The following is a 26,299-nucleotide window of genomic DNA, read 5'->3' as shown; positions in this document are numbered from 1 at the left end:
AGCAACTTCATTGTTGTGGAGACGGGATTTGAAAAAAAAATGAAGCTTATACCAGGTGCAGTACCAACAATACATTGGATTTCCAGGCCAAAGAATTCAATTAATGATACTACTGAGACATTTTAAACAACTGAAGTTCATAAATATAAATGAAATCAGATTTGTGAGCTAGAAATTTACTACGAATACTAGATCTACTATTAAATTTATTTAATAAGTAGTTCTATCGTCTACGAAACTCAATTCCAACTTTTTAACTTTTGACCTTGGGGGTGTGTCTCGCCGGCTGAGCCAGCGTCAAGCTCTCTCATCACTTTTTCCATGTCAACCAATGTTAGGTCAAAACGGCACAAAAAAATCATAACTTTCTTACTGTCAAACATACAGTCATAATTTATACACCATTAGAAATTTCTTTTAAAGTATTTTAATGATGTACTAACGAAAATTTTTTTTATCAAAGATAATTTTTTTTTCACCTCCCTATCTATAGGATTTGAGTGCACACTCGTGACGTCACACAGAAATTCAGTGAAAATCTGACCGTTTTAGATGCGCAGAAAAATTATGTCACAAAAACATCAATTACTAAGTTATTCTTGCAAATAAAAAAAAAGAATAATATATTCATTATCTATAAATCAAAACACATATTATATCAAAAATTGTCAAAACCATCGGAGTTTCCCTTTAACAAATTCTGACACACCTAAGTTTGCCAATGTTATAGCAAAAAACGTCCTGTTTTTTTTGATCAAAGAAAGATGCCACAGATTTCTGATTATACATACACCTAACCCTTGAACGGGGTCACCACATTTCAAAATCCTATTTTTAAAAAGATAGAGACATCAACAAAAATGCTGCCCAGGACATTAAATTACTGATAACCCGGTACTTTAATACACATCATATATAAGTCGCGCTATTTTGTCTTGAGCTATTTTGTTGGGAAATTTCAAGCTATTTTGTCTTCACTATTTTGTCCTCGCTATTTTGTCGGCGCTGTTTTATCCACGCTATTTTGTCGGGTCACCACTTTATATATATATATAAATAAATAAATAAATATATATATATATATATATATATAAAAAGAGAGAGAGAGAGAGTAACAGGTGGTCGAGCCTCGCTCGGTGAAATAATTTCCTAAGAAAGGTTATATACCCGAAGTCATTTTGGGAATATTTTTGTATTTATGAAAATGAACGATCGGATAAAAGACTACTAATCGAAAGAGTTGCTTTAGTGTTCTATTAGTTCTAAATGTCATTGTACATGGCGTATAAATATTAAGTCCTCATATAGTCTAGACAAATAACAGCACACGTCCGTCTTATAGTTTTACAATGCATCTTTTACGTAAAACTATTTTAGGCCTACTATTATTGGCTAGGAAGAAAGTCTTTGGGTGCAGAGTAACTTCTCAGATGGTTACGTTCAGGCATTTAATTATGGAATTAGTATATTCATTATGGCTTTAGTACGAAACATCAAGTCTAATCTTATCCTGTATAATACAGACGTTACTTCAAAAAAGAAGATGATTACATCCTACGTGTCATGCATTTAGTCATCCATATTAACCAATGACTTAAATTCTGCCAAGTCACTGGTTTTCCTGGCTAGCTCAGGAATGAGTATTTGTACAAATTTGTCCTAGCATATGGGATGAGGAATGTGCCTTTATCTTTGTGTCTTTCAGAGTATTTTATTAAATTTTGTTTTTGTATTTAAAGATTATGATTAAGTGTTTTATGTATAATTGCTACATTACTTTTGAGTCTTCTGTCCTGAAGGTTTTCTAAATTTAGTGATTTTACTAAAGGTGTTACTCTAGTCAAATGTGAATATTCGTTTGTTATAAATCTCATTGCTCTATTTTGTGTCTGTTCCAGTTTCTTAATGTTTTCTTGAGTTGAGGGGTCCTAAACGGAGGATGCATATTGGCCTAACCAAGGTTAAATAACATTTAGTTTTATGTTCTAATTTGATTTATAGAAATTTCTTTTAATAAACCCTAATGCTTTGTTTGATTTTTTTACAGTTTCATCAGTATGTGGATTCCATGACAGTTTTTAATTTATTATAACACCTAGGTATTTTGCGTTTTTAGTCTGTGTTACTGGTTTGCCATGAATAAGATAAGTGGAATTAATTTGTTTTAGTTTTTTTGTTACTCTTAACAACTGACATTTTTCTGGGTGGAAAGACATGCTTCATTTTGATTCCCATTTCTGTAATTCATCTAATTCTCCTTGTAAAATATCTGTGTCTTGTGTTGTTTTTATTGTTCTATATATTATGCAATCGTCTGCAAATAATCTAACTTTTGTGCTTTTGTTCCTGAAGTAATGCAATTTGGTAAATCATTTACGTAAATTAAAAATAGTAGTGGACCTAAGACTGTTCCTTGAGGTACACCTGAGTTTACTGTTATCGGTGTTGATTTAGAGCCATTTATTATTACAGTTTGTTCTCTCCCTATCAGAAAATCTTTAATCCACTGATGCAATGGGCCATTAATGCCGAAATATTTTAATTTTTTTAAGCAAACATGTTAAAAGCCTTGAAAAAAATCTAGTAAGATAGCATCTATTTGTTCACTATTGTCTAAACATTTTGAAAAATCATCAATTAGTCCTATTAGTTGTGTTTCACATTTTCTATATTTCCTAAAGCCATGTTGGTATGGGGTGAGGACATTATGCTTGTCTAAGTGGTTTATTATGTGTTCTAGGATTTTACAAGTGATGCTGGTAAGTGATACTGATCTGTAGTTTCCTGTGTCAGATTTTTCTCCTTTTTTAAATAGGGGGCGGACATTAGCTTCTTTCCAGTCCTTTAATACTCTGCCCTGGTTAAGCGATGCCTGAAAGAGTATTTTGAACACTGGGTTTAGCTCATTGCTTAAATCTTTGAGTAATCTAGCTGGAATACCATCAGGTCCTGACGCTTTATTTGGTTTGGTGTTGGCTGATAGTTTTTGGATTCCATTTTCTTGTACTACTATATCTTCTATGTTGTCTACTTGGTTCAAATTAAGTAATATGTCTTTGTCTCCTGGGGCTGAGAATGCTGATGCAAAATATTTGTTTAGGATGTTTGCTTTAGTTTCATTATCATTATGTATTTTGTTATGCTCATCTTTTAATGGCGCTATGCCTGTTGTTTCCATTTTCTTAGACTTAATGTATGAACATAGGTTTTTGTTGTTATCTTTAGATATTACATTGTTTATGTATTCACTCTGCAGCTGTCTGCTTACTTTTTGGGTTAGGCGTTTAATTTTTATATACTTTTTGTAAACTCTTTCTGCCTTAGTTTATTTAAATTTTCTATATAGGTTTTCCTTCTGTTTACAAAGCTTCTTTAGTCTATTATCAAACCAGCATTTATTTATTTTGTTTGATTTGCATTTATATGGTTTTCTACAATGCTTTTAAGATGGTTTTTAATGAAATTCCAGAGGTCATCGACTGGTTGGTTAATGTCTTTTTTTAATAAGAATGTTTGTTGAAAGTTTAGTGCAGCTTGGTGTAGTTGTGTCAGGTTACATTTATTTCAGAGTAAGATTTTTCTTTTGGATTTTGTATTGGCTACTGCTTTTATCTGACTGTGTATTTTTATGATCTCATGGTCTGATAGACCAGGGATAATATCATAATCAACTACTAATCCAGGTCTGTTGTTTAAGAAGAGATCTAATGTGTTGTTTAATCTAGTTGGCTTTTTAATGATTTGATCTAAACTTAGGTTGTGTAAAGTTTCTATGAAAAGCTCATTTATGTCCTTAAGGTTTTGGTGTTTATCTATGGTTAGTGTTTTCCAATTTATATCAGGTAGGTTGAAATCACTCATAATCCAAAAAAAAACTGCATTTTTATTTGTCTCTTTAAGTGTAGTAAACTGATTACATAGTTCCTTCATGTATTCTAAACTATAATTTGGTGGCCTGTAAATACTGCCTATTATTATGGATGTTGAGGTGGTATTAATTTTTACAAAATGTTGATTCTGTATTTTTTGAGTTAGGTAAGGTAATTTCTTCTGCTATAAGAGTGTTTTTTTATTGCTAAAAGAACTCCTCCATGATTATAAGCCCTATCTTTTCTAAAAATTTCATAATTACTATTGAAAATTTCTGCATTATAAATTTCAGGATGTAGCCAAGTTTCTGTTCCTGCAATTATGTCTGGTTTCTCACATTCTAATAAAATTTCTAAGTCTGCTGTTTTGTTCCTAATGCTTTGAAAATTTATTACTAAGGTTTTAAGGTATTTTGGTATTATTTCTTTAGTAGGTTTGTTTAGTGAGGCTGTTGTATTAATTTTAGTAGGTTTAGGTGACGCAAATCTCTACGTTATTGGGTAAAACAGGCACTTTGTGACCAAGTAAAATGACGCATTTTTTTCTTAATAGTTTTCTAAAGAAACGTTTCCGTGGGGCACCTCTGTTACTCCGAACAATATGTTCGTCCCCCATACGGGATACGTGCCCTGCCCAGCCTGACTGTCGGACTATAAGAAGTTCATACCGGCTTTTGCCATCCATCCATCCCAGTGGTGCTACAGCCCGTGGAGGCATATGGCCTGCTTTTACAGATCCCTCCATTCAGATCTCTCCTGGGCCTTCCGTCACCACGCCCTAACTCCAAGCTTTTTACCGAGGTTTATAGTTAAATCAAACTAAACTCGTTGCGGTACGTGACGTTTTGGCGCCGCCGTTTTGGCGCCGCCGTTTTGGCGCCGCCGTTTTGGCGCCGCCGTTTTGGCGCCGCCGTTTTGGCCCCACCGTTTTGGCGACGGGACGTTTTGGCGCGAGCCGTTTTGGCGACGGGACGTTTTGGCGCGAGATATCATTTGACGATAATTTAATAATCACGTAGCTTTTATAACAATGTTTATTTCACTCTATCATAATATTGTATGTATAGTATGAATTCTAACACCGTTCAGCGAATCGTTTGTTTTTTTTAATTATAAAGGTTTTGCCTATTTCATGAATATAGGCCTATAATAAGTCAGATTCCTGAATGGTAATGACATGCTATATGTGAGTTCTGCTAATCGCACTGGATGACATTTTTGGATTTCTTTCCAAAAGATTTTTTTTTATTTGACATTAGTGTAATATACGAACTAGCTAAGTGTCACACTTAAATATAACAAAAACCATGTTAACATCTAAAGCTCTTTTACGCTGAATGACGACAATAACTCCACACATAGTAAAGATCAAGACACGGAATGTGGTCAGTACAAACTCTAACGTGAATAGATATATTTTGAGAAATTGGGTAGGGGTGATTTGGGTGACACATCTCGCATTGACGCAGGTAGAGTAAAACAAATGAAGACAAGACCAGCACCGAGCACTGGTCGTTAGCGTCATGAGTCTGGCGATCACCTCCTTGGGAATGGTCATTACATGTGACACCTATCCCGTCCCCCCTCTTCTGCTCACATTTCACTCCTTGTATATACTCTTTCCTCCACCCCTCCCCTCTCTCACGCGATTTTTGTTTTTAATTTTAAAGTAATATCTTTAAAAACTTTTTTTTTTAAATAAAAGTGTGCCTCTTAATAAGCACACATACACAAGCCAAAATGTTTAAGAAAATGATGTGAAAAACAAACACACATTTACATTTAGTACGTGAAAAATATGTCTTAATACAAACACTCATGCAAAACATAGATATGAATAATTCTTTTAAAAGAAATAATACAATAAACGTACATAATGTATTTCGCGCCAAAACGTCCCGTCGCCAAAACGGCTCGCGCCAAAACGACCTTCGCGCCAAAACGGCGGGGCCTAAACGGCGGCGCCAAAACGTCCTGCTTCGACTCGTTGACCGCTAGATGGATATCATGTTTAGTGTGAGCAAGTAAGGCGTACAGAAGCTGTGTTATGACCATTTCCTTTGTTTTGGTACGGGACAGTAGACACCAAAGCATGAACACATGGTAATAATTCACCAGCAAAATAATAGTAATAATAAGGCTTGTCTTCTAGTCTGAAAATTAATGAGGATTGCAGTATTTCCCGTGGCTACGCAGCCCCAGCTGTGACTTACATATTTTGCCACATCGAGGGCAAGCATAACCATTGTCCGCGGTGCTCGATTAAGATTTTCTTTTAGCGTCTGCGTCTGTCCTCGGCAGCAGATTTTCTTTTGGTCTCAAATGTGTATCCGCGGCCTTTGTATAGAGGGAATTCTTTAAGTCCGACAGTTACGCTGGACAGAGCTGTATCCTGTATGTGAGACGAATCTCAGACGAACGCATGCCAAAGGCAGTCTTTTTTGGTGAGCTAATAAAAGTGGTCGACGTAACACCGAAACGCTTAAAAGACCAGCTTAGACGCCTACTTGCCTTAGCTGACATAGAATAAAGCACATGGTTGCATGCGGGCTCAGAACGAGACAATTGAAGGTCACCAGCAAAATAAACAACAAATTACGCAATTAAAGAATAAACAATTTATTTAGCACTTAAAACACTATAACTAATCATACATCGGCACATTTAATTTCATTACTTTTCTTTCATAGTTCTATAATAAATCAATCTACAGTAAGATGGTGCGCAAATGTTTAATTAGGTCTATTGATTCTTTAAAACTCGTTCTTGTTTGCAAAGAAATATTTTAGTGTATTGCGGTAAGCCTAGTGACGTAAGCAGCGTTTTTCCCGTTTAAGTCATGGAAAATTTTCATTCATAAAACATTCTAGCCAAATTTTTCGAGAATGAGACATTTTCAAACCCATATAACTGTCGACCTCGAGTTTTCCCGATGTGGCCAATGAGTTGAGAATTTCTTTCTCACTAATATGCACGTACCTTGCAATTTTAAAGAAAATCGTTAGAGCCGTTTTTAAAATAAAATTTATATAAATATAAATATATATATATATATATGTATATATATATATGTATATATATATATATATATATATATATATATATATATACATACACACATACATACAAGAATTGCTCGCTTAAAAGTATAGGATATATCATGGGCGTAGCCAGGATTTTTTTGTGGGAGGGGTTTTGGGGCAATTTTTCCCTCCCCCCCGCGAAAAAGAAATATTTATATGTATGTATGTGTGTGTGTACATAATCTTTATTACATTCTGACCCTTCATTCTTTTGGAAGACGTTTATTGTGCCCTAGAATAGGTTCTTCCTGGAGTTAGTGGGAAAATTGTAGACTCCCCGCCATTGCCAGCAAGGGGATCTGGGGAAGCGCTAGAAGCTCCCCCAACGCGGGGCGCTATTTCTGGTATTGAAAGCCAACAAAATGCATATTCTGCATTATACAGTGCATTTTTCTGCTATTAAAAATTTTTCTTTCAAAAACCTAATGTGCTATTCTTACTGACTTAGACCATCCCACGCCGTTCGGCGCATTTGCCGTCAAGCTGTTTCCACAAAAATCTGTCACTGGTAATGTCTGAAGCCTCTTCCCACCTGCTCTGAGGACCTCCATGAATGTGTGGCGCCAAGTTGTACTAGGATGTCATCGCAACTCTTATTATGCGTAACTCATTTTGTCGGAGAACATGTCCCGCAAACCTCATGCGACGCTCAGTCACAATCTTACTAAGGGGTCGACTCCCAGTTCGGCATAGGATTTCCTTGATTTAGACCCGATCTCTATAACTGACTCTTAAAATCTCTCTTAGCCTTCTTTGTTGAGCCACATTTAGTGTTTTTCAATTTCGGCAGATGACTTTTCACTGTACTTTATTAATGGAGCCTCGCCACTGGTAGAAATGTGTAACCTCTCTTGAATACGCTCTTGGAATTAGGTGACTGTAGTTTGCTTTAGATTTTATATCGAAATGGGAAGTTTTATCGTCAAAATCATCTGTTGGGGGTTTTAATCTAAAAAATCTCTGAAGTTTTAGTTTTTTTTGTAATTCAAAACACCATTTAGCTACGGTCATAGAATTTGGTGACTAGTTTGCTTTAGAATAATATTGAAGTAAAGGTTTTCCACCTCAAAATGCTCTGTAATGAGATTTTAAACTCAACACCATCTAGAAGGGTTTTAAACTTTAAAAAAAGCCATCTGTAGGAGAGGGGTTTAACTCAAAACCCCCAATTGGCTTAGCTACGCTCTAATAATTTTAGTGTATAATTTGCTTTGTTTTTAATATTAAATAGGTATTTTTTACCTTCAAACCCCGCTGAAGTGGGGTTTAAACTCAAAACTGAGTCAAAACATATTTATCTACGCTCATAACATTTTAAGTGCATAATTTACTTTTTTTTCATAGTGAAGAGGTATTTTTAGCTTCAAACCCCGCTGATGGGGGGTTTAAACTCAAAACTAAGTCAAAATCCATTTAGCTACGCTCATAACATTTTTAGTGCTTAATTTGTTTTTTTTATATTGAAGAGGTATTTTTCAGCTTCAGCTTCAGGGGGTTAAACTCAAAACCCCTTTGACTACTTTCATAGAATTTTGAGTGTGTAATTTGCTTTTTTATATTGAAGAGAGGGGTTTATTGTAAATATTAGAGGGGTTTTTAAAATCAAAATCTTCCTTAACTGTGCTCTTAGAATGTGGTGATTGTCGTTTGCATTTTTTTTGTTTTGTTTTTTAGAAGATGGGGATTTAACTGCAAAAACTCAAAACCCATAGTAGGGGTTTTAAACTCAATACAACCTGGTCGGCAATTTTCAATTCAAAACTCCCTTAGCTGTGCTGGGGCAAGTGATGGTTTAGTATTAAAATCTCACCTAAAATAAACAAAAGCAAAGCAAAAAATCAGTCACTAAATTCCGTTCCCTCCCCCCAAGCAGGGGGGGATTTCATTTCGGTGAGGGGGGGTTTGAACCTTCAAACCCCCTGACTACGCCCATGATATATATATCCACTATTTCAGGTATCTAAAACAAAAATAAAATGCATATTCTGAGGTATCTACAGTGCATTATCTTGCTATTAAAAAAATTTAGTTCGAAACTTATCTGCTATTCTTACTTACTTAGGACTTAAATCCTTCCGCGCCGCTCGGCGCATTGGGCGACTAGCTGTCTCCACAAAAATCTGTCGCTGGCAATGTCTAAAGCCTCTTCACACCTGGTATCCACTGCTCTGATGTCCCCCATGAAAGTATGGCGGCAAGTTATACTGTGATGTCCCAGTTTGCGCTTTCCTCGTAATGGCCTCCATGTTATCGCAACTCTTGGTATGTGTAATTCCTTTTGTGGGAGAACATGTCCCGCAAACCTCATGCGACGCTCTGTCACAACCTCACTAAGTAGTAGACTTCCAGTTCGGCACAAAATTTCCTTGGACCCGATCCCTATAAATGACTCCTAAAATCCGTCTAAGCCATCTTTGTTGAGCCGCATTTGGTCTTTTTTTTTTTTTTTCAATTTCGAAAGTAACCTCTCTTGGCTACGCTCTTGGAATTAGGTGACTAAAGTTTGCTTTAGATTTTATATTGAAAAGGAAAGTTTTATCGTCAAAACCATCTGTTGGGAAGGGGATTTAAGCTAAAAATATTAGGAATTTATTTGTTGCACAAACTCAAAATCCCTTTAGCTACGCTCATAGAAGAAAAACTGAGATAGAAAAACAAAGAAAATATGGGATCCTATGCTTGGAGATTAAGCGTCTATGGAAATTTTCCATTATAACAGATACCCCATTGATATATCAACCGAGGGGATAATAACAACTGACCTCACAGACACCTTCAAGGCCCTTAACATTCCTAGGAACATCCTCGTTGCCTGTCAGAGGGCTGTACTGCTGCAGACCTGCCACATCACCAGAAAATTCCTCAGTGGAAACTGTTAAAGGGACTACGATGAATTTTGTTTCTCTTTAGCGAAACTCGACCCTGGCAGCGCCAGAGAATGACTACTTGTTCATTTCTAACATAATGTTATAAACCTGGTGGTGGCACAGATGGGGGTGGTGTGTGTGTGTGTAGTCAGCCAACGCCAATCGCCCCAGGCCAGCGCTAGATGAGCGCTCGAGCGTGACGAGTTACGACGGTCAGCCGAGACGAGTTTCAACATGACGGTTCGGGAAGGATCGGCGTCGTGAACACAGCTCAGGAGCGTCACGAGAATTGTAGTCATCTGACCACCCAGAATGGTCGAGCGACGTTCTGTCCGGTTCTAGAAGGCCAGCAGGGACCCTATATAAAGAGCGAAGGTATCAGAGACGAGTCAGTCACAACTTCCCGATCTACAGCTCGTTACAACGGCTCAGTACAAGTCCGAGACGAGACAGAGAGAGACCAGTGCAAGAGTTGATACGGCGGAGAGATATTTGTACAGTCTTGTGTTACGTGCTGCCAATTGTACAGTGTTGGCTGTTATTTATTGACATTAAACTATTACGTTACTTTGAAGCCCAGAGTTGTCAAGTTCTTTAAGTTGGTGGTGTCGTTTGGTGCCATTTGCAGCGAGCCTGGATATTGAGATTCGTAACAGCACGTATATAAACCTGGTGGTGGCACAGATGGGGGTAGTGGTGTGTGTGTAGTCAGCCGACGCAAATCGTCCCAGGCCAGCGCTAGACGAGCGGTCAACCCTGATGAACAGGACAGTTCGGAAAGGATCGCAGCGTCACGAGAGTTGTAGTCATCTGACCACCTAGAAACGTGACGCTGCGATCCTTCCCGAACTGTCCTGTTGACACTCGACTCGGCTGACAGTCGTAACTCGTCACGGTTGACCGCTCGTCTAGCGCTGGCCTGGGACGATTTGCGTCGGCTGACTACACACACACCACTACCCCCATCTGTGCCACCACCAGGTTTATAACACTGCCCCCTCCTTAGATCTGTCCGTCCCTGGCAGATCCAGCTTCACCATAGTACGGGTGGAGTCGATTGATGTGTACATTTACACCAGACTCACTCATATGTGACAAAGTTTATACCAGATTGTTCTTATTTAATGATTTGATTGCCAGGAGTCCAAAAGAGTGTCTGTGTCTGTTTGTCTTTGCTATCGGTGTCTTGTATCTCTTTTGTGATGGTAAAATCACAAAATCCTGACACAAAGGATGATTCTTTATTTCGAGAATCTTGTTAGCTTTTTTATAGACATTTGTCTCAAACAACTGCCCAAATGGGGTTTGTTTTTTTGCCAATGATTTTACCAGCAGCATTTAAAATTCTATAAAGTTTATTTTTATTTTTAATGCTCAGATTGCCATACCAGGCAGTGATATTGAAACTTAAAATATTGCAGATGTGAGCGTGATAAAACATAGCCAAGTCATATTCGCTAACATTAAACGAGGACAGTTTTCTTAATAATCGTAATCTTTGCTGCCCTTTTTTGCTGATATAATCAGTATTTGCAGTAAAATTTAGTTTATTGTCTAGGATAGTACCAAGGTATTTAAAGGTTTGCACTATTTCAATAGTCTCTCCAGCTACAGAAACAATATTATTTTCCTTCTTTTCCCTACGAAAATCGATTATCATTTCTTTGTTGTTTTTTTACATTTAATACTAAAAAATTATCTTTACAGTATTTTTCAATGTGTTCTATTTCTCTCAAATACTCATTTACGTCTGAGCTCTCAGAGAGCATTGCAAGAAGAGCCGCATCATCAGCGAATTTTGTGAAGGAGCAAAAAGGACTATCGGATTGAAAATCATTGGTGTACAAAATGAACCACAATGGCGATGTCACAGCCCCCCGGGGCGCCCCTGTGTTAACTATGCGTTTTTTTGATATAACATTGTTTACCCTAATCCTCTGAGATCTCTGAGTCAAAAATTCATTAGCCCATAGTATTATGTATGGACTAATCTTCAACGCTTTCCTCTTTTCAATGAGTAAATGAAGTTGTATAGTGTTAAAAGCTGATGAGAAATCAATAAAGAACAATCTTACATAAGTGTTCGGTAAGTCCAGATGTTTGTAGACACAATTTAAAATATTTAGGATGGCATCGTCTACACCTTTACCCTTTTAGGTAAGCAAATTGTAAAGGGTCTAACTTACTATAAAGATCTTTCAGAAGAAACATTTTAACCAATTTTTCTAAACATTTAGACACCATGGAAGTAAGTGAAACAGGTCTATAGTCATTCATTTCCTTCGGTTTGGAATTCTTTGGCACAGGTACAATTATAGATGACTTCCACACAGGTGGTATCTCATGGTTTAGTAATGAAGTAGAAAAAATATCTTGGAAAGGTTCAGCACATTCTTTTAAGATTCGCCATTTTATTCCATCAGGCCCACCACCAGCTTTCATTGGGTTGACGTTTTTGAAAATGTTACAAACTTGCTCTTTAGTAATTGCTAATTCTAAACAGTTGTTAACATTGACATTCTCAAGGGCTTTGAGTCTTAGATAATTAAAATCTTTCGTGTCGAAGCGACAATAGAAATCATTTAACTCGTTTGGCTAATGTTTTTTCGTCTCTTGTAGCAAGATTATTTTTAATTTTGACTTGTGCTCCTGCCATTTTGTTCATGATGCCCCACGCCTGCCTCATGTCACTTGTCTTAATCGAGTCTACCAGCTTGGTGCGGTAGTTTCTCCTCCCTTCCTCAAGAACGACGTTGAGATTTCGTTGAGCTCTTTTCCTTGTCTGTCCATCGCCACTCATATATGCTCTTTTCTTTTTTAATTATTTCCCGTTTTATTTTTGCAGTGACCCATGGTTTATTGTTGGGGTATATCTTGATGCTCTTAGTACTGACACACATGTTTTCACAGAATTTGATGTAATTTGTCACTGCGTCGACCCATTCTTCCAGATTTGAAGTGGTCTCTTTAAACAAATTCCAGTCAGTGCAGTCTAGACATCCCTGTAGTTTGAGAATATTGTCTTGAGTCCATTCTTGTACGTTTTTCTGAATGATTTTTCCTTCTTTAAGTTTTGTACGGTAAGTAGGCAGCAGTTGTAGTGTTTTGTGGTCCGATGATCCTAGTGGTGGCTTTTCACGAGATGTGAATGCTCTTTTGATGTTACAGTAATTAAAGTCCAGAGTTCTGTTCTCTCTTGTCGAACATGAGATGTGTTGATAAAAGGTGGGTAGGTCAACCTTCAAGGTGCTTTTATTAAAATCACCCAGTATAACTACTGGTGCGTCCGGTGACCTTGTCTGAAACTCATGCACTACGTCAGCGATGATTGCAGCTGCAACTTCCATCTTGGCAACTTTCCCTAAAAACGTGGTCGTAACGTACATGGACACATGTCTCATCCACTTTGTTTCTAATTGAGACGACATTAGCTAGAATAATCGTAGGAAGTGGTGGGCGAAAACCTCTTCTTCTCAGCCTTTGCCGTTGTCCTCCTTTTTTCCCTCTTTTCCTTGTACTAACAGAGGAAGGGTAGAGACAATTTATATGTGCATAACATGGTGGAAGAGGAATAGTGTTTCATATTATACACGTGAACTGTACTATTCTTCAGATTGTGAGTAGCCGAAATCTAGCCAAATTTTTTAAACCTTCAAATCCATTCACCTCTTCTAAGTAGCAATTTGTAGTGCTTCCACTGGGTCATAGTTGTAAGGGTAAGTGATCATATTAGACTAATAATAATATTACCGGTAATAATAATAATCTTTATTATCCACAAGGAAATTAGACTTCCAATCTGTGCATTACACAACACAAAACTTGCCTAGACTTATCAGGAATTGATATAGACCATGTACTGACCTCCTTTTTCCCTGAATTCAGAATAGTCAAAGTTTAGACAATCTTTTGCACATTCAAACTAATTAACTTCTTGAAAGTAGTAACCAGTAGTGCTTCCACTGAAGTACAGTTGCAAGGATGAGCTATTATTGTAATAGACTAGAATCGGCTGATCAGGAGTTTATGGCCGACTCGAGAGACGATTATTTCCCTTTGCGTGGGGAAAAGCCTGGGTGGTAAATTTGCGAGTGCTCGACTACCCACACGTCGATACTCGTCTTTCTTCATTACTGGGATTAAAAAAAACACATCATAATTTTGGGTCAGGTGGCTGCAGGAGGACCTCTGCCCCCCGCATACGGGGCTTAAAGACCGGATTTTCAGTAAGGGTTTACTCCCTTAGCCTTCGATATTACAGGTACACACACACACAGTGCGGCTACACAGTGCGGCTAAAAACCTATAACTAGGGCTTTGGTTTGCGGACAGCAGGGTGTGCCCCCATGCCGACGTGCCATGACTGCCTCACATAGTGGAGCCAAACCTCCTCCGAGAACCTTGCTGATTAACCTCAGATTCCGTCTGTCACCAAGAGACGGTAATGCATAGGACTTACTGTGGAGAGGTAGAGGTTATGTATTGCCAAGAGAGACTTACAAATTGCTCCCCTTTCACAGATGTTAGCCAGCGGTGAAAACAGGTTAAGCTACCACACTAGACGCTTCACGCGACTCGACCTTTGGACAGACAGCCGACCATGTAAGCTTTATTAATTGTGTGAAATATTCTATGGTACGAGAGCCTAGAAGTTTTTTTTTCACATAATCATACCTAGATTCTGATAAAAGTTCCTTTTTCTTTTTGCCTTGGATGTCAACTGTCTTTCTCCATTCTTCTGTCTTTTGCCTTGGATAGAGCCTCTTTCAATTTTTTTTTATGTTGTTTTCCCATCGCCTTCTTTGTCTGCCTCATCTTCTTTTTCCTGGTACTGTTCCCTGAAGGACAAGTCTTTGCCGGCTGTCTTTCGGTGTGATACAATTTGAAAGTTTCTTAGAGCAGGAATGAAGAGTGCAGTCATCTTGGTAAATGTATTAACGTCTGGCCGAGTTGTGGTCTGTGTTAGCGCTCGATATATAGTGGGTTCAACAATTCCACCAGTTTACGAGGACAGAGGATATAAGAAAGTTCTTGACATGGTCTCGTCTGAGTCAAAATGTTGATTTGGGTCAACGAAGCACTGTCAGCAACAAGAAACAAAACAATACAAACAGCATTAGGAATTAAATGTTTGCTGTGTATTTTTGTGATGAAACAGGAGATATCTCAGGAACTGAGCAGATGTCTTTGGGCGTTCAGTTTGTGGATTGCGATTGTTATTGAGAAGACCATTAATTGTTCAGAGACGGACTGTCTGTGTCAAACTTTATTGTTGTGACAGGTGGGGAAATGTGATGTGTGTTTGGCGCGTTTTGTGTCTAGGGGATGATTATTTTTAATGCTATCACACCCCCACTTATCAGCATATGAATCGGGAGCAGACACGCAACGAGACAAAGCAATGAAAGATAGATACAAAAGTTAAAAATGAAGAATATTTATTTACATAAATATACATATAAGAATAAAAGGGGGAGGGTTTGCTTCTATCTCTAGTATATTCTATGTTTAATCATCACTCTTGCATTTAATAAGAGAGTATGTCACTTTGTCCTCTGACTTAGCTGGTTGTCCTGTTGATGTCGCAGCTGGCTGTGTCCTGGCTTGAGGTTCTGCAGCTGGAGGTGGCGCTCTAGCGGATAGAGGGACGCCGGAGATATAGTTCTTGTGGAGTCTCAATCCCCAAAATCTAATATCTGTAGTGGGCACAGTAGGGCGGGTGGCCGGCTACCGTGGGCACAAGGTTACTGCGGGCAGAGCTGATCTGCCGTGGGCAGCGTAGTTGACAGTGAGTTGCAGAGGGTTGGCGTAGCTATGACGTCTCGCACAGACCTGAGTCCATAGGGACGTCGCACCTAATAAGATGACAGGTGGGCTGTCGAATAGGCGGGCAATGCCGATAGCGCCAAGTAGTAGAGTTGAGTAGTGTCGTGTAGACACTGAACAGCAACAGCAAATAGGCAGATCTCAGTAGGAAAGTGTAGTGCTGAATAGCACTAAGCACAAATGCAGGTAAATAGATCGTTGATCCAATGAATAAATAGGCAAGTGCAGCGCTGAATAGCACTAAGCACAACTGCAGGTAAATAGATCGTTGATCCAATAACTAGGCAATAGGCAGACACCTGAGGGAGGCTGCGGATAAATAAAGACAAGTTAGGACATGTCTCTCATGCATCTTATCGATGCCCTCGACTGAGGTGCATTCGTCAGATTGGTAAAATTGCTTTAGAGCACAGTGGGGAGATGATGACAAATGGGATTTGGAAAATAGATGGCCGATAGTAGCAATATACAAATGTACATAAAAGGGGAAATAATAATATAAAAATGTACATAGAAGGGGAGATAATAATCTCACGTAAACAACACAGGTGGATAGAGAAAGAAAAAGGGGGGGGGGGGTTGAATTGGGCGGTGGTCAGCGACCCAGATGATTGTTTACATATGACCGTGGGTCGAGAACAATGGAGCGCGGGTAAGACAAAAGAGATTGTGTTTACCTTTCCCCGATCAAGGGCAGATAAATGAAAGGACTGGCCTAGTTTTCTCCAAGGTGGTGAACTAAGTCTAGCCTGGTATAGAGGAGAAGGTGGGGCGGGTGGAGAACTTAGGGGTAGGATGGTGAGATAATCAAAATAAAATAAATAAATAATGAAAAATAATAATTAATGCTGTGATAATTTAGAGTGACTCTGACAGCGAGTTTTTGACTTGTCACAATTGTCAGCGAATACATTATATAAAGTCTAGACAAAGACAAACTATTTGGCCAAGGATACGATGGCTCCCCCTAACGGCTAGCATTCAGAACTGTGTTCAGGCAAGGATTCGTAAAAAATATCCTTACAATAAACCTCTCCAAGACCGAAATCCTTGCACAAGACGTCGCAGAAATACCCGCAATACTTATTGGAATATCTGAGTATGTTGAAGTCACTTAATGAATATCTGTGTATGTTGTAGTCACTTAATGAATATCTGTGTATGTCGTAGTCACTTAATGAATATCTGTGTATAGCCACTTAATGAATTTCTGTGTATGTTGTAGTCACTTAATGAATATCTGTGTATGTCGTAGTCACCTAATGAATTTTTGTGTATGTTATAGTCACTTAATGAATTTTTGTGTATGTTATAGTCACTTAATGAATTTTTGTGTATGTTATAGTCACTTAATGAATATCTGTGTATGTCGTAGTCACTTAATGAATATCTGTGTATGTCGTAGTCACTTAATGAATATCTGTGTATGTCGTAGTCACCTAATGAATTTTTGTGTATGTTATAGTCACCTAATGAATTTTTGTGTATGTTATAGCCACCTAATGAATTTTTGTGTATGTTATAGTCACTTAATGAATTTCTTTCTATGTCTTTCTATTTCTTATCACTTTTAGTGTTTTTCTCTGTTATGTTTCCTAGTCAAAAGAGTCTATTTAATCCTAACACGTTTCCACTTAGTATCAGTCAAGCATTCTTGGTCTTTTTTTTTCTTTTAAATTTATATGAATAATGGAGAGGGGCGGGGCTAAACTAAACTTTTTTAGAGCTTATTAAGAGCAAAAATTATGTGGTTGTGTGTTTGTGTGTGTGTAAAAGTTGGGGTTGTAGTAGTTGACTTGAAGCTTTGGAAATAAAGACTTGTACTCTTTACTTCTAGAGAATGCGTTGAATTATGGAAGAAAAACTAAAATAAATAAATTCATTATGTTTATATATTCAATATATTTTATAATTTATGATTATTATTATATATAATATCTATCTTGCCTACGTATAGATACAACGTTGAGAAATTAATCTGTTTTTTTTGTTTAGCATGTAACCAATACATTGAACTCCTCAAGTCACTGCCTATATATTACATCATAGTAGTCATCAGTGCTGTCGTAAAATGTGAGCAATTGTTTCCAGCCCCCTGCCCAGGTAAATAAACAGTAATAAAATTATTAAAATTATTAAGCGAATTTGTTACCTTTCAATAAAGCATAAACTTTAAAACTATTATTCGAGGAAATACAATAAAAACAATAACAACAAAAACAAAATAAGAAAAGTAGTTTATGTTATATACAAAAAGCTCGAAGGTAATACATATGGGTCAGCCATACTTCCAAATTATTTCCTACCATGGGCGTAGCCAGGATTTTTTTGTGGGAGGGGGGTTTGATGGGGTATCCCCCCCCGCAAATATATATATATGTATATATATATATATGTGTGTGTGTGTGTGTAGACAAAACACATAATATTAATCTTTATTACATTCTGACCCTTCATTCTTTCGGAAGACGTTTATTGTAACCTAGAATAAGTTCTTCATGGAGTTAGTGGAAAAATTGTAGACTCCCCGCCCTTGTCAGCAACGGGTCAGCGCTCCCCCAGCTCGGGCTGAGCCCCACCGCCAAGCACTATTTCGGTTTTTCCGGTATTGAAAGCCAACAAAATGCATATTCTGAGCTGCATTATCCTGCTATTAAAAAGTTTTATTTCAAAAACCTTATGAGCTTATGGCCTCCATGTCATCGCAACTCTTATTATGCGCAATTTATTTTGTATGAGAACATGTCCCGCAAACCTCGTGAACGCTCTGTCACAACCTTTCAGTTCGGCATAGGATTTCCTTGATTTAGACCCGATCTCTATAACTGACTCCTAAAATCCATCTTCGCCATCGTTGTTGAGTCACATTTAGTCTTTTTCAATTTTGGCAGATGACTATTCACTGTATATATATATATATATATATATCAAATCACTGTGTCTGTTTGGTAAAAGGATTAAACACGTTATTTCTTTCACATCCAATCTCGAATCAAGCTGAAATTTTTGCACAATGATTTCTTTTAGTAGAATTTGTTTATTAATGTGTTTAAGCAATGCAGAAAACCCGCATTGCTAAGCTCAAATGATAATGATGGTAATGATAGCTTTGCTTTAATTTGTTATTGAAAAGGATGGCGTTTTAACAACAAAACCCCTTTGGGCTACGCTCGTTGGATTTGTTGACTGTAAATGTCTTTTTTTTTATTTGAGTGGTTTTAACCGTGTGATTGTCAAGAGTCGAGCCGAAAGTTCTTCGAACTCTAGGCTTGTAAGCCTGCTTGAAAAAAACGTTCTGTCTGGAAGAGGTCCAAGTCAATGTCTATGAAAAACATTGCTATTTCCGATGTATCTGGCATTCCGGGTGCATGGACTAGAATACATGGTCGAAGACCGAGCACACCGAGAACCCAGCCATTTTCCAATGTTTTACCAAGCTAACCGTGCAGGACTCGCCACTAGTGTAACGGTCCCTTGACGAACAGCGCATGGATTATCGACAGGGATGTGGAAGCTCTCTTTCAACTCCGCACTGTACAATAGGAAAGCTCTCCCATTTGCGTCCCGAGACATGACGTTAAACTGTACTCATCTTTCCTTAGCACTTTTGGAGCTCAAAAGTGCTGTACTTCATTTCTATCATTGTGTCTGCCTCCTCTTTTTCTCAGTCTGCCTTCATTATCCATCACTCTGTCTCCTTATCTTTAAAATCTCGCTACGTTCTACGATGCAGAAGAATCTGTGATCTCCATGTGGAAGTCATGCCACACAAGAGTTTGAACACCAGCAGAGGTGTGATCAGCTCTAGAGACCTGCTGGAATATTCCGAGAAGGAAATAGTAGAAGGAATTGTAGGAGTCACCCATGCCCGGCACATTACCAGGTACAGGAATGGTGAGGAGGTCAAAACCGCCACTATTATCCTCACATTCGGAACTAGGACACCGCCAGAGTATGTGAAGGCAGGATACCTACGATTTCCAGTCCTATATACCTATTCAAGCCCTATATACCTAACCCTATGAGGTGCTTCAAGTGCCAGGGTTATGGACACGGCGCGGCAGTCTGCAAGACGAGCACTATGTGTGCCAGATGTGCTGGAGAGGGTCATGAGGACAAGGGCTGTACAGCCCAGTTCAAATGCCCAAACTGTCACGCTGGCCACTCAGCCTACTCCAAGTACTGCCCTGTGTGGAAACAGGTAGAGGCCGTGCAGGAGTACAAGGCAAGAAATGGATGTACCTTCAGCCAGGCGAAATCGGCTGTATTGGCCCTCCCTAAGAGCCAATTCGGCTTGACAAAGATCTACGCCCAGGCTAAGGTAAAGATAGGGAAATCTATAGCCACACAGACGGACACATTGACCCCACCACCCCCTGCTCCTCCTCCAAATTAGAAACTCAAAACATCGCCTAAGAATACACCTCCAAAGAGACAAAGCCCTGTTGTCATGCTAAAGAACAGGTTCTCTGTGCTCGCTGATGAGAGTATGGAGACTGAGCAGCATGTCAAAACTAACACTCCGGGAGAACCCGGAGACATTATGTCTGACACAGGTTCTCCTCGGAGAACCCAGCCAGACACCTCAACCTCTACTGAGTTAAAGGTTGACCAACTCCCTAAGGGGACAAGCCCAGTTAAAGAATATGCTCGAAGTGAGAGAGGAGGAAGTGGCCTCCGCTGTAACCGGAGGGATCTCCCCTCTTCAGAGAGACTTTTATGACCAGGAAATTGGTGTACCCCAGGGCAGCATTCTCTCGATAACCCTGTTAACATTAAAATAAACATCATTAGAAAGGCTCCATCCCCTGGCATAGAGTGCTCCTGTAGGTTTCTCCCTGTATGTTTATGATTAAGTCATTTTCAGACATGGAAAAAACATGAATACTTTAAATAGAAAATTACAATTACGTTTAATTACAAGGTTACAAAAGACAGTTTGTGTGGAAACACAAACACAAAATCGGCCCCCGAAGAGGTCCACCCAGGCAGGCTTCAATATTTTCAGAAAGAACATCCAAATGAAATATCAAAGACAAAATGAGAGATAAGAATGGAGAAAGAAGGTTAACAGATCTTGTGTAGTGCCCCAACGGTCCCGCAGATCAAAGGATAGGTGTAAATGAATGTAAAGTTAGATGTGAACCTGGCCTAACTAGTTCCCCTTATAGACCTTGTGGTCTATAGGGCAGATGATGTAAAGTTCATCTGTTTTTGTGGTCTACGGTTAGCGAGGGTGTCATGTAGCCAGCACAACGACCAACCGCCTATACTTTTCCCAACTAATGTCAGGTACCCATTAGAGCTGAGTGGACTCAGAGGCGCCCATAGATTCCAAAGTTGAAAATCCCAGTCTTCACCAGGATTCGAACCCGGGACCCCCGGTTCGGAAGCCAAGCGCTTTACCGCTCAACCACCGCGCCTCCCATAGCCTAACTGATGTCTTATAATTGATCTAATTGTTTTGAAAAGGCTCAATCTCTTTTTTTTTTTTTTTTTTTTTAAAGGAAACCTCAGAATTTGCGCTATTCAGTTTTAGCTTTATCATCATAGGAATCCTTGGGCCTTATGCCTCTTTTCTTTGCCTCTTTTATGGGCCATCTTGCCTCTTTTGTGGGCTCAATCTCTTATTCGAATCGTCAAAAAAAAAATAATAATAATTTCCACAATAACAAAAAAATGTTCAGAAAAATGGAGTTTATATGATCACTAATCATTTTAAATTAGGTCTAACTTATAATGCATACTAATTAGCTTTTTCTCTTTAAAAAACTGCTTGCATAACTGATTAGAATTTTTGCTTTCAGAAAAAAAAAATAGCCGTTGCATCAGAACTTTGAATGGTCTAAAATATTGTGATGTCGGATTTTCAATATCTTTTCTAGTTTGCGAGATCTAAACGGGACGGACGTACAGACGGACAGACGGTAAGACGGACAGACATTTCGCACAAAACTAATAGCGTCTTTTCCCCTTTCAGGGGCCGCTAAAAATTCAAAATTAGGCAAACGATAATGGTTTTAAATTTTCGGACTCTAAAACAGTTAGAATGCATTTTTGTAATTTAAGGGGACTACACCTTGACCCAAAACTATTTTTACACAAAAAGAAGATCCCTATTGTGAAAACTACAAAAATTTTCAAATTTAATTTTCTCCCCCACATTAAGGAACTTAAGAAGAAATGCCAAAAGTCATTCAACATACTCAGAGTACTCAACAATACGGAGTGGAGAACTGACAGGCATACCTTGCTGCTGTATCGGAGTCTAATCCGATCCAAGTTAGACTATGGATCCATGATATATGGAAATGCTAGGAAATTTTACTTAAAAATATTGGAGCCCATACAAAATGCTGCCGTGCGTCTCTGTCTCGGCGCGTTTCGTACATCACCAATCCCAAGTCTACACGTGGAGGCTGGAGAACTCACCATGGATATAAGAATGAAAAAGCTTGCAATGCAGTATATAGTCAAGCTAAAATCCAACCCCACGAACCCTGCTTTGGACTCAATATTTAACCCTACAGATGTAGAAGGTCTAACGTCATACAGCCGTTGGGCCTTCGAATGAGAGAATCCATCCAAAATTTAACCCCACCAATTGACCCAATTTCTAAAATAGAAATCCCACAGAACCCTCCTTGGTTGATAAATTAAATGTATCCCTCCTTAATTTTAAAAAAGACTATACAGACCCAAGCATACTACAAGTCCACTTTAGGGAACTGCAGTAGAGCTACGGAGATTGTTGCACCATTTACACTAACGGATCCAAAATGGATGGAAAGGCGCGTGTGCCTGCTCCTTTCGGAACAAAACAATCTCACGTAGACTCTACGATGGATTCTCCATCTTTACGGCCGAATTACATGCAATATCGCTTGCACTTATGGCCGTCAAAGCATCAGACAGGAGAAAATTTATCATATGCTCTGACTCCAAACCTGCATCGCAAGCTTTGGGGCGGATGAAGACTGACATTCCATTGGTACATAAGAGTCTAAAGGGATGTCACCTTCATCTGGATCCCCTCCCATGTGGGCATAGAGGGAAACGAAACGGCAGACAGAAGCAAAGAAAGCCCTAAATCAAGCGGTGTCAGGAACCCAAATTCCCTGCTTGGACCTGAGACAAAGTATTGCCTCTGCCACCTATCGAGAGTGGCAGGACCGATGGTAGGCTGAGATCCACAACAAACTCAGACAGATTGTGGCGGATGTCAGGTGGCGGCCCACATCTAGGTGTCTAACAAGGCGTGGAAGCACGACCATGTCCAGACTTAAGATTGGCCACACCTACATCACGTACCCCTTTATGCTGAAGAGAGAAGAGCCCCACTTTGTGAGTACTGTGACTCTCGTCTCATCGTGGAACATATCCTCATTGATTGCCCCAGATATCAGGATATTAGGGGGAAATTTTTTAAAGCGCATAACTTAAAAACTCTATTCGATAAATTCAACCCTGGTAAGGTACTGGGCTTTGTCCGGGAGGTGGGGTTGTCTACAAAGATTTGATTTGTGAAATTGTGTACATATAATATTTACTAAATATTTTTACTAAATTATTAAATTTGAAACTACATTTGTGGAATTTAGAGACTGTAATTTTCCTTTAGGTTTTTATTGGTGTGTGTGTGTGGGGGGGGGGTTAGGGGGAAACTACGCTCATGAAATTTGGTCACTGTAGTTTGCTTCAGAGTCTTATAGAAGAGGGTGTTTTAACTTCAAAACCGCTGTAAGAAGGTTTTAAACTAAAAAAAACAACACTCTGGAGAGGGTTAAACTAACCCCCCCCCCCTCCTTGGCTACGCACGTGGTATTTGGTTACTGTAGTTCGCTGTATTGAAGAGGGCGTTTCTAACCTTAAACTCCTTGTGGCCACGCTGGGGGGCACATGAAGGTTAAACATTAAAATATCTTCTCCCTTCATTTGGAAGGGGTATACTCCCTGGCAGCGCCCATATCTGGGTTTTTTTTCGTGCTGTCTTTAGGCGCTCAATGAACACTGCTCTGCTTTCCAGGAGGCTTGAGCTCAAATCCCGGTTCCAGAAGAGTTTGTTTTTTAGTTCGTTTTTGTTTGTTGTACTGGCTCCCCTACGATGATAAGCCGTTTTTTTTTTTTAATTTTGTTGTTTTCTATTTGTTAATATACTATGTTAAGATCTTTTTAAAAAACTAGGAAAGATATTTACACGCTGATTTCTCGTTTAGGCAAAAACAAAATCAATTAGAAATCACTTTATCAAAAATACGTTTTTGATTCTTTTCATAAAAAATAAACCGCATACATTGCCCTAAATGATCCTTTGAAATTGATCTTCTGAATTATTTGATTACAGTTTATTGCCAATTGGTCTAAAGTCTTATTATTAATAATGGGTTAAAGTATTTTAATTAAAGTAGGCAATTTCAAATTTCCATTTTCGGAATGTTAATTCCTTTCGGTTATGTTCAATTAAAAATATAAAATATACCAGGTCTATCATCGAAACTGGATAAATATATAACCAAGAAGAAGAAATATAGTACATTCTGTTGTTTTTTTTTATATATAAAAAAAATGTGTTTCCCTGCATATATATATCTCTCTATCTCTCCTGAAATCCCTGCATCTATCTATCTCTCCAAGCCACTTTGATTTTGTTTGTTCTTACGTTTTCTTTCTCTGCTTATTTGACAGTGTCAGCATTTATTCCGAGATTGTATTTCTTTAGAAGTCGATTGGTTAGGTTGACAGAATAGCTCGCAGTTTTATTCTGTAACTGAATCGGTCAATATCACATTGACATGGCATAGTTTGTGAATCAAAATGAGTCTATTTATCGAGAGATGAAGTGAATAGCTTTCAAGGGCTGGAATGAGGTCACATTTCCTAGTCTTTTGTTACAGTCATGATGGCTAGGTAGTTAGATCTAGTTCGTACAAAAGTCAAGAAATACTTCTCATACAACTTGTGTTTGATCAACGTTGGCTTGAAATAGTCGAGCGCCCGTCTGTTAGTAATATCCGAACACTAAGAAGCATACAAAAGTGACAGATGGAAATCTCTTCCCTACGACATGCGGAGGTATTTCTACATTTTGAAACTATTTCCCTCAGTATTTTGTTGTACATTTTGTTGATGGATAACAACAAACAGAAATGACAGTTTAGATTTGAAAATGTCAAGCTTGAACATTTTGAAGTTCTCCTTGCATAGGAAACAATTAGAATGTATCTGCTAACAGAAGGCAAGAGATTAACGTCCAGACAGCAACTCTTGGAGTAGTCATCTGTTGTCTACGTTCAAAGAAGATTAGTAAACAGATGAATGAAAAAGGTTTTATATTGAATTACCAATTCTTTTCTTTATCTAGTATTTCTGACCATTGTAATGCAAGCGTATTATGACACTCAGTACACGGTGGTTCTGTCAAACCTAGCATGGGAAGTCTGGACTTGGCGACCTGCGCGAAACGTCACCATAACTAGACAAATTGAACAGAAAGGCAACTACCAGCACAGTGCTGTGGAGCAATAGAGCAGGACAAGAAACACGGAATGTCTCTGGTCATCCACTGCATCCCTGACACATTCTTTCCTGTAGAAAAGGATTGGTTTTAGGGCAAGAGAATGAGCTCGACGTGGTAATCCTTACTTTAATCAAAATTTTCAGCGCAAGTCACTAAGTCGACCCCCTCCCAACGCCCTGTAGCGACAGACAAGTAGTGAAGTGGTAGGTGTGGACACTGGAAGCCTTACAGCCCTATAATTGGGTGTACCGGTCACCTCCATAGACTCTTCTAGAGTGAGTACATACATGGGTTTAGCCAGAAATGTCCGTTTGTCCGTCTGACACTCAGATCTCGTAAACTAAAAGAGAAATGAAAAATATTATTTCACCATGCGATGAGGTTTGAAAAGTTTAGGTGCAACGGCTACTTTTGGTTTTATAAAAGCGAACGGTTAATGTATAAATTAATTATGCAACAATACATTAATGTAAGGGAGATAATTTTACAATATGTTAACAAAGAACGAAAATTCTTTTTGTCTATTTTTAGTATCACTAAGTCAAATATATTTTTAAAATGTACAAAAATTGTTTACAACAAATATAAATATAAGTTATAGGTGTTTTTTTCTGGTCAACTAGCTGTTAAAATTAAAAGAAAACATTTATGTTTGTTTATAAAGGCTAAAAATGAACTTTGTATGTAAATATCACGCACATTTTTTAAAATGGATTTTCCATGCAACAACTCTTGTGCAGTAGCGTGACAAGCAGAGGTGGGCCTGTATACTAATTAGTTCCCTCAAAATTGTTTAAATAATTGGATTTTATTTTTGTTTAGTGCCCACATCAGAATAAAAGACGTTTTTTTTGTGCGTTTTGTCTGTCGGTCGGTCTGTCCGTCACGTTTAGAAAAAAAAACATCTCTAAAAACTATTGTAAATCTGATTTAACCTTTAATGTTTTATCCGAAACATCTCAATATTTTAAGTATCTATAATATATTGTTCCGGATGTTTTGTAAAAAATAAAGCAATGCTAATGAATGTTTGTTTTCTCTTCTAACTTATATTACGTTTAATTCCCGTGCTTAAACGTTGCAAAAACACATGATCAATAATATGTTATTCCGGTTTTCAATGTAAATAGCATATAT

The 26,299-nt window shown here is 38.3% G+C and overlaps 1 protein-coding gene across 2 annotated transcripts in view; it reads left to right on the top strand.

Moving 5' to 3' along the window:
• The window catches only part of LOC106079957 (thrombospondin-type laminin G domain and EAR repeat-containing protein-like), a 117,750-nt gene that overhangs the window by 10,390 nt on the left and 81,061 nt on the right, over window positions 1–26,299 (top strand). For both annotated transcript variants that reach the window (XM_056014210.1, XM_056014209.1), the window contains exon 2: window positions 17,641–17,748. In XM_056014210.1, the coding sequence (XP_055870185.1) occupies window positions 17,641–17,748 (108 nt within the window). The remainder of the gene's footprint in view (window positions 1–17,640; window positions 17,749–26,299) is intronic.

This window comes from Biomphalaria glabrata, chromosome 16 (assembly GCF_947242115.1).
Source record: "Biomphalaria glabrata chromosome 16, xgBioGlab47.1, whole genome shotgun sequence".
Taxonomy (NCBI): Eukaryota; Metazoa; Mollusca; class Gastropoda; family Planorbidae; genus Biomphalaria; species Biomphalaria glabrata.
The sequence above is the reverse complement of the archived record's forward strand: the minus strand, read 5'-3'. Positions and strand labels throughout refer to the sequence as shown.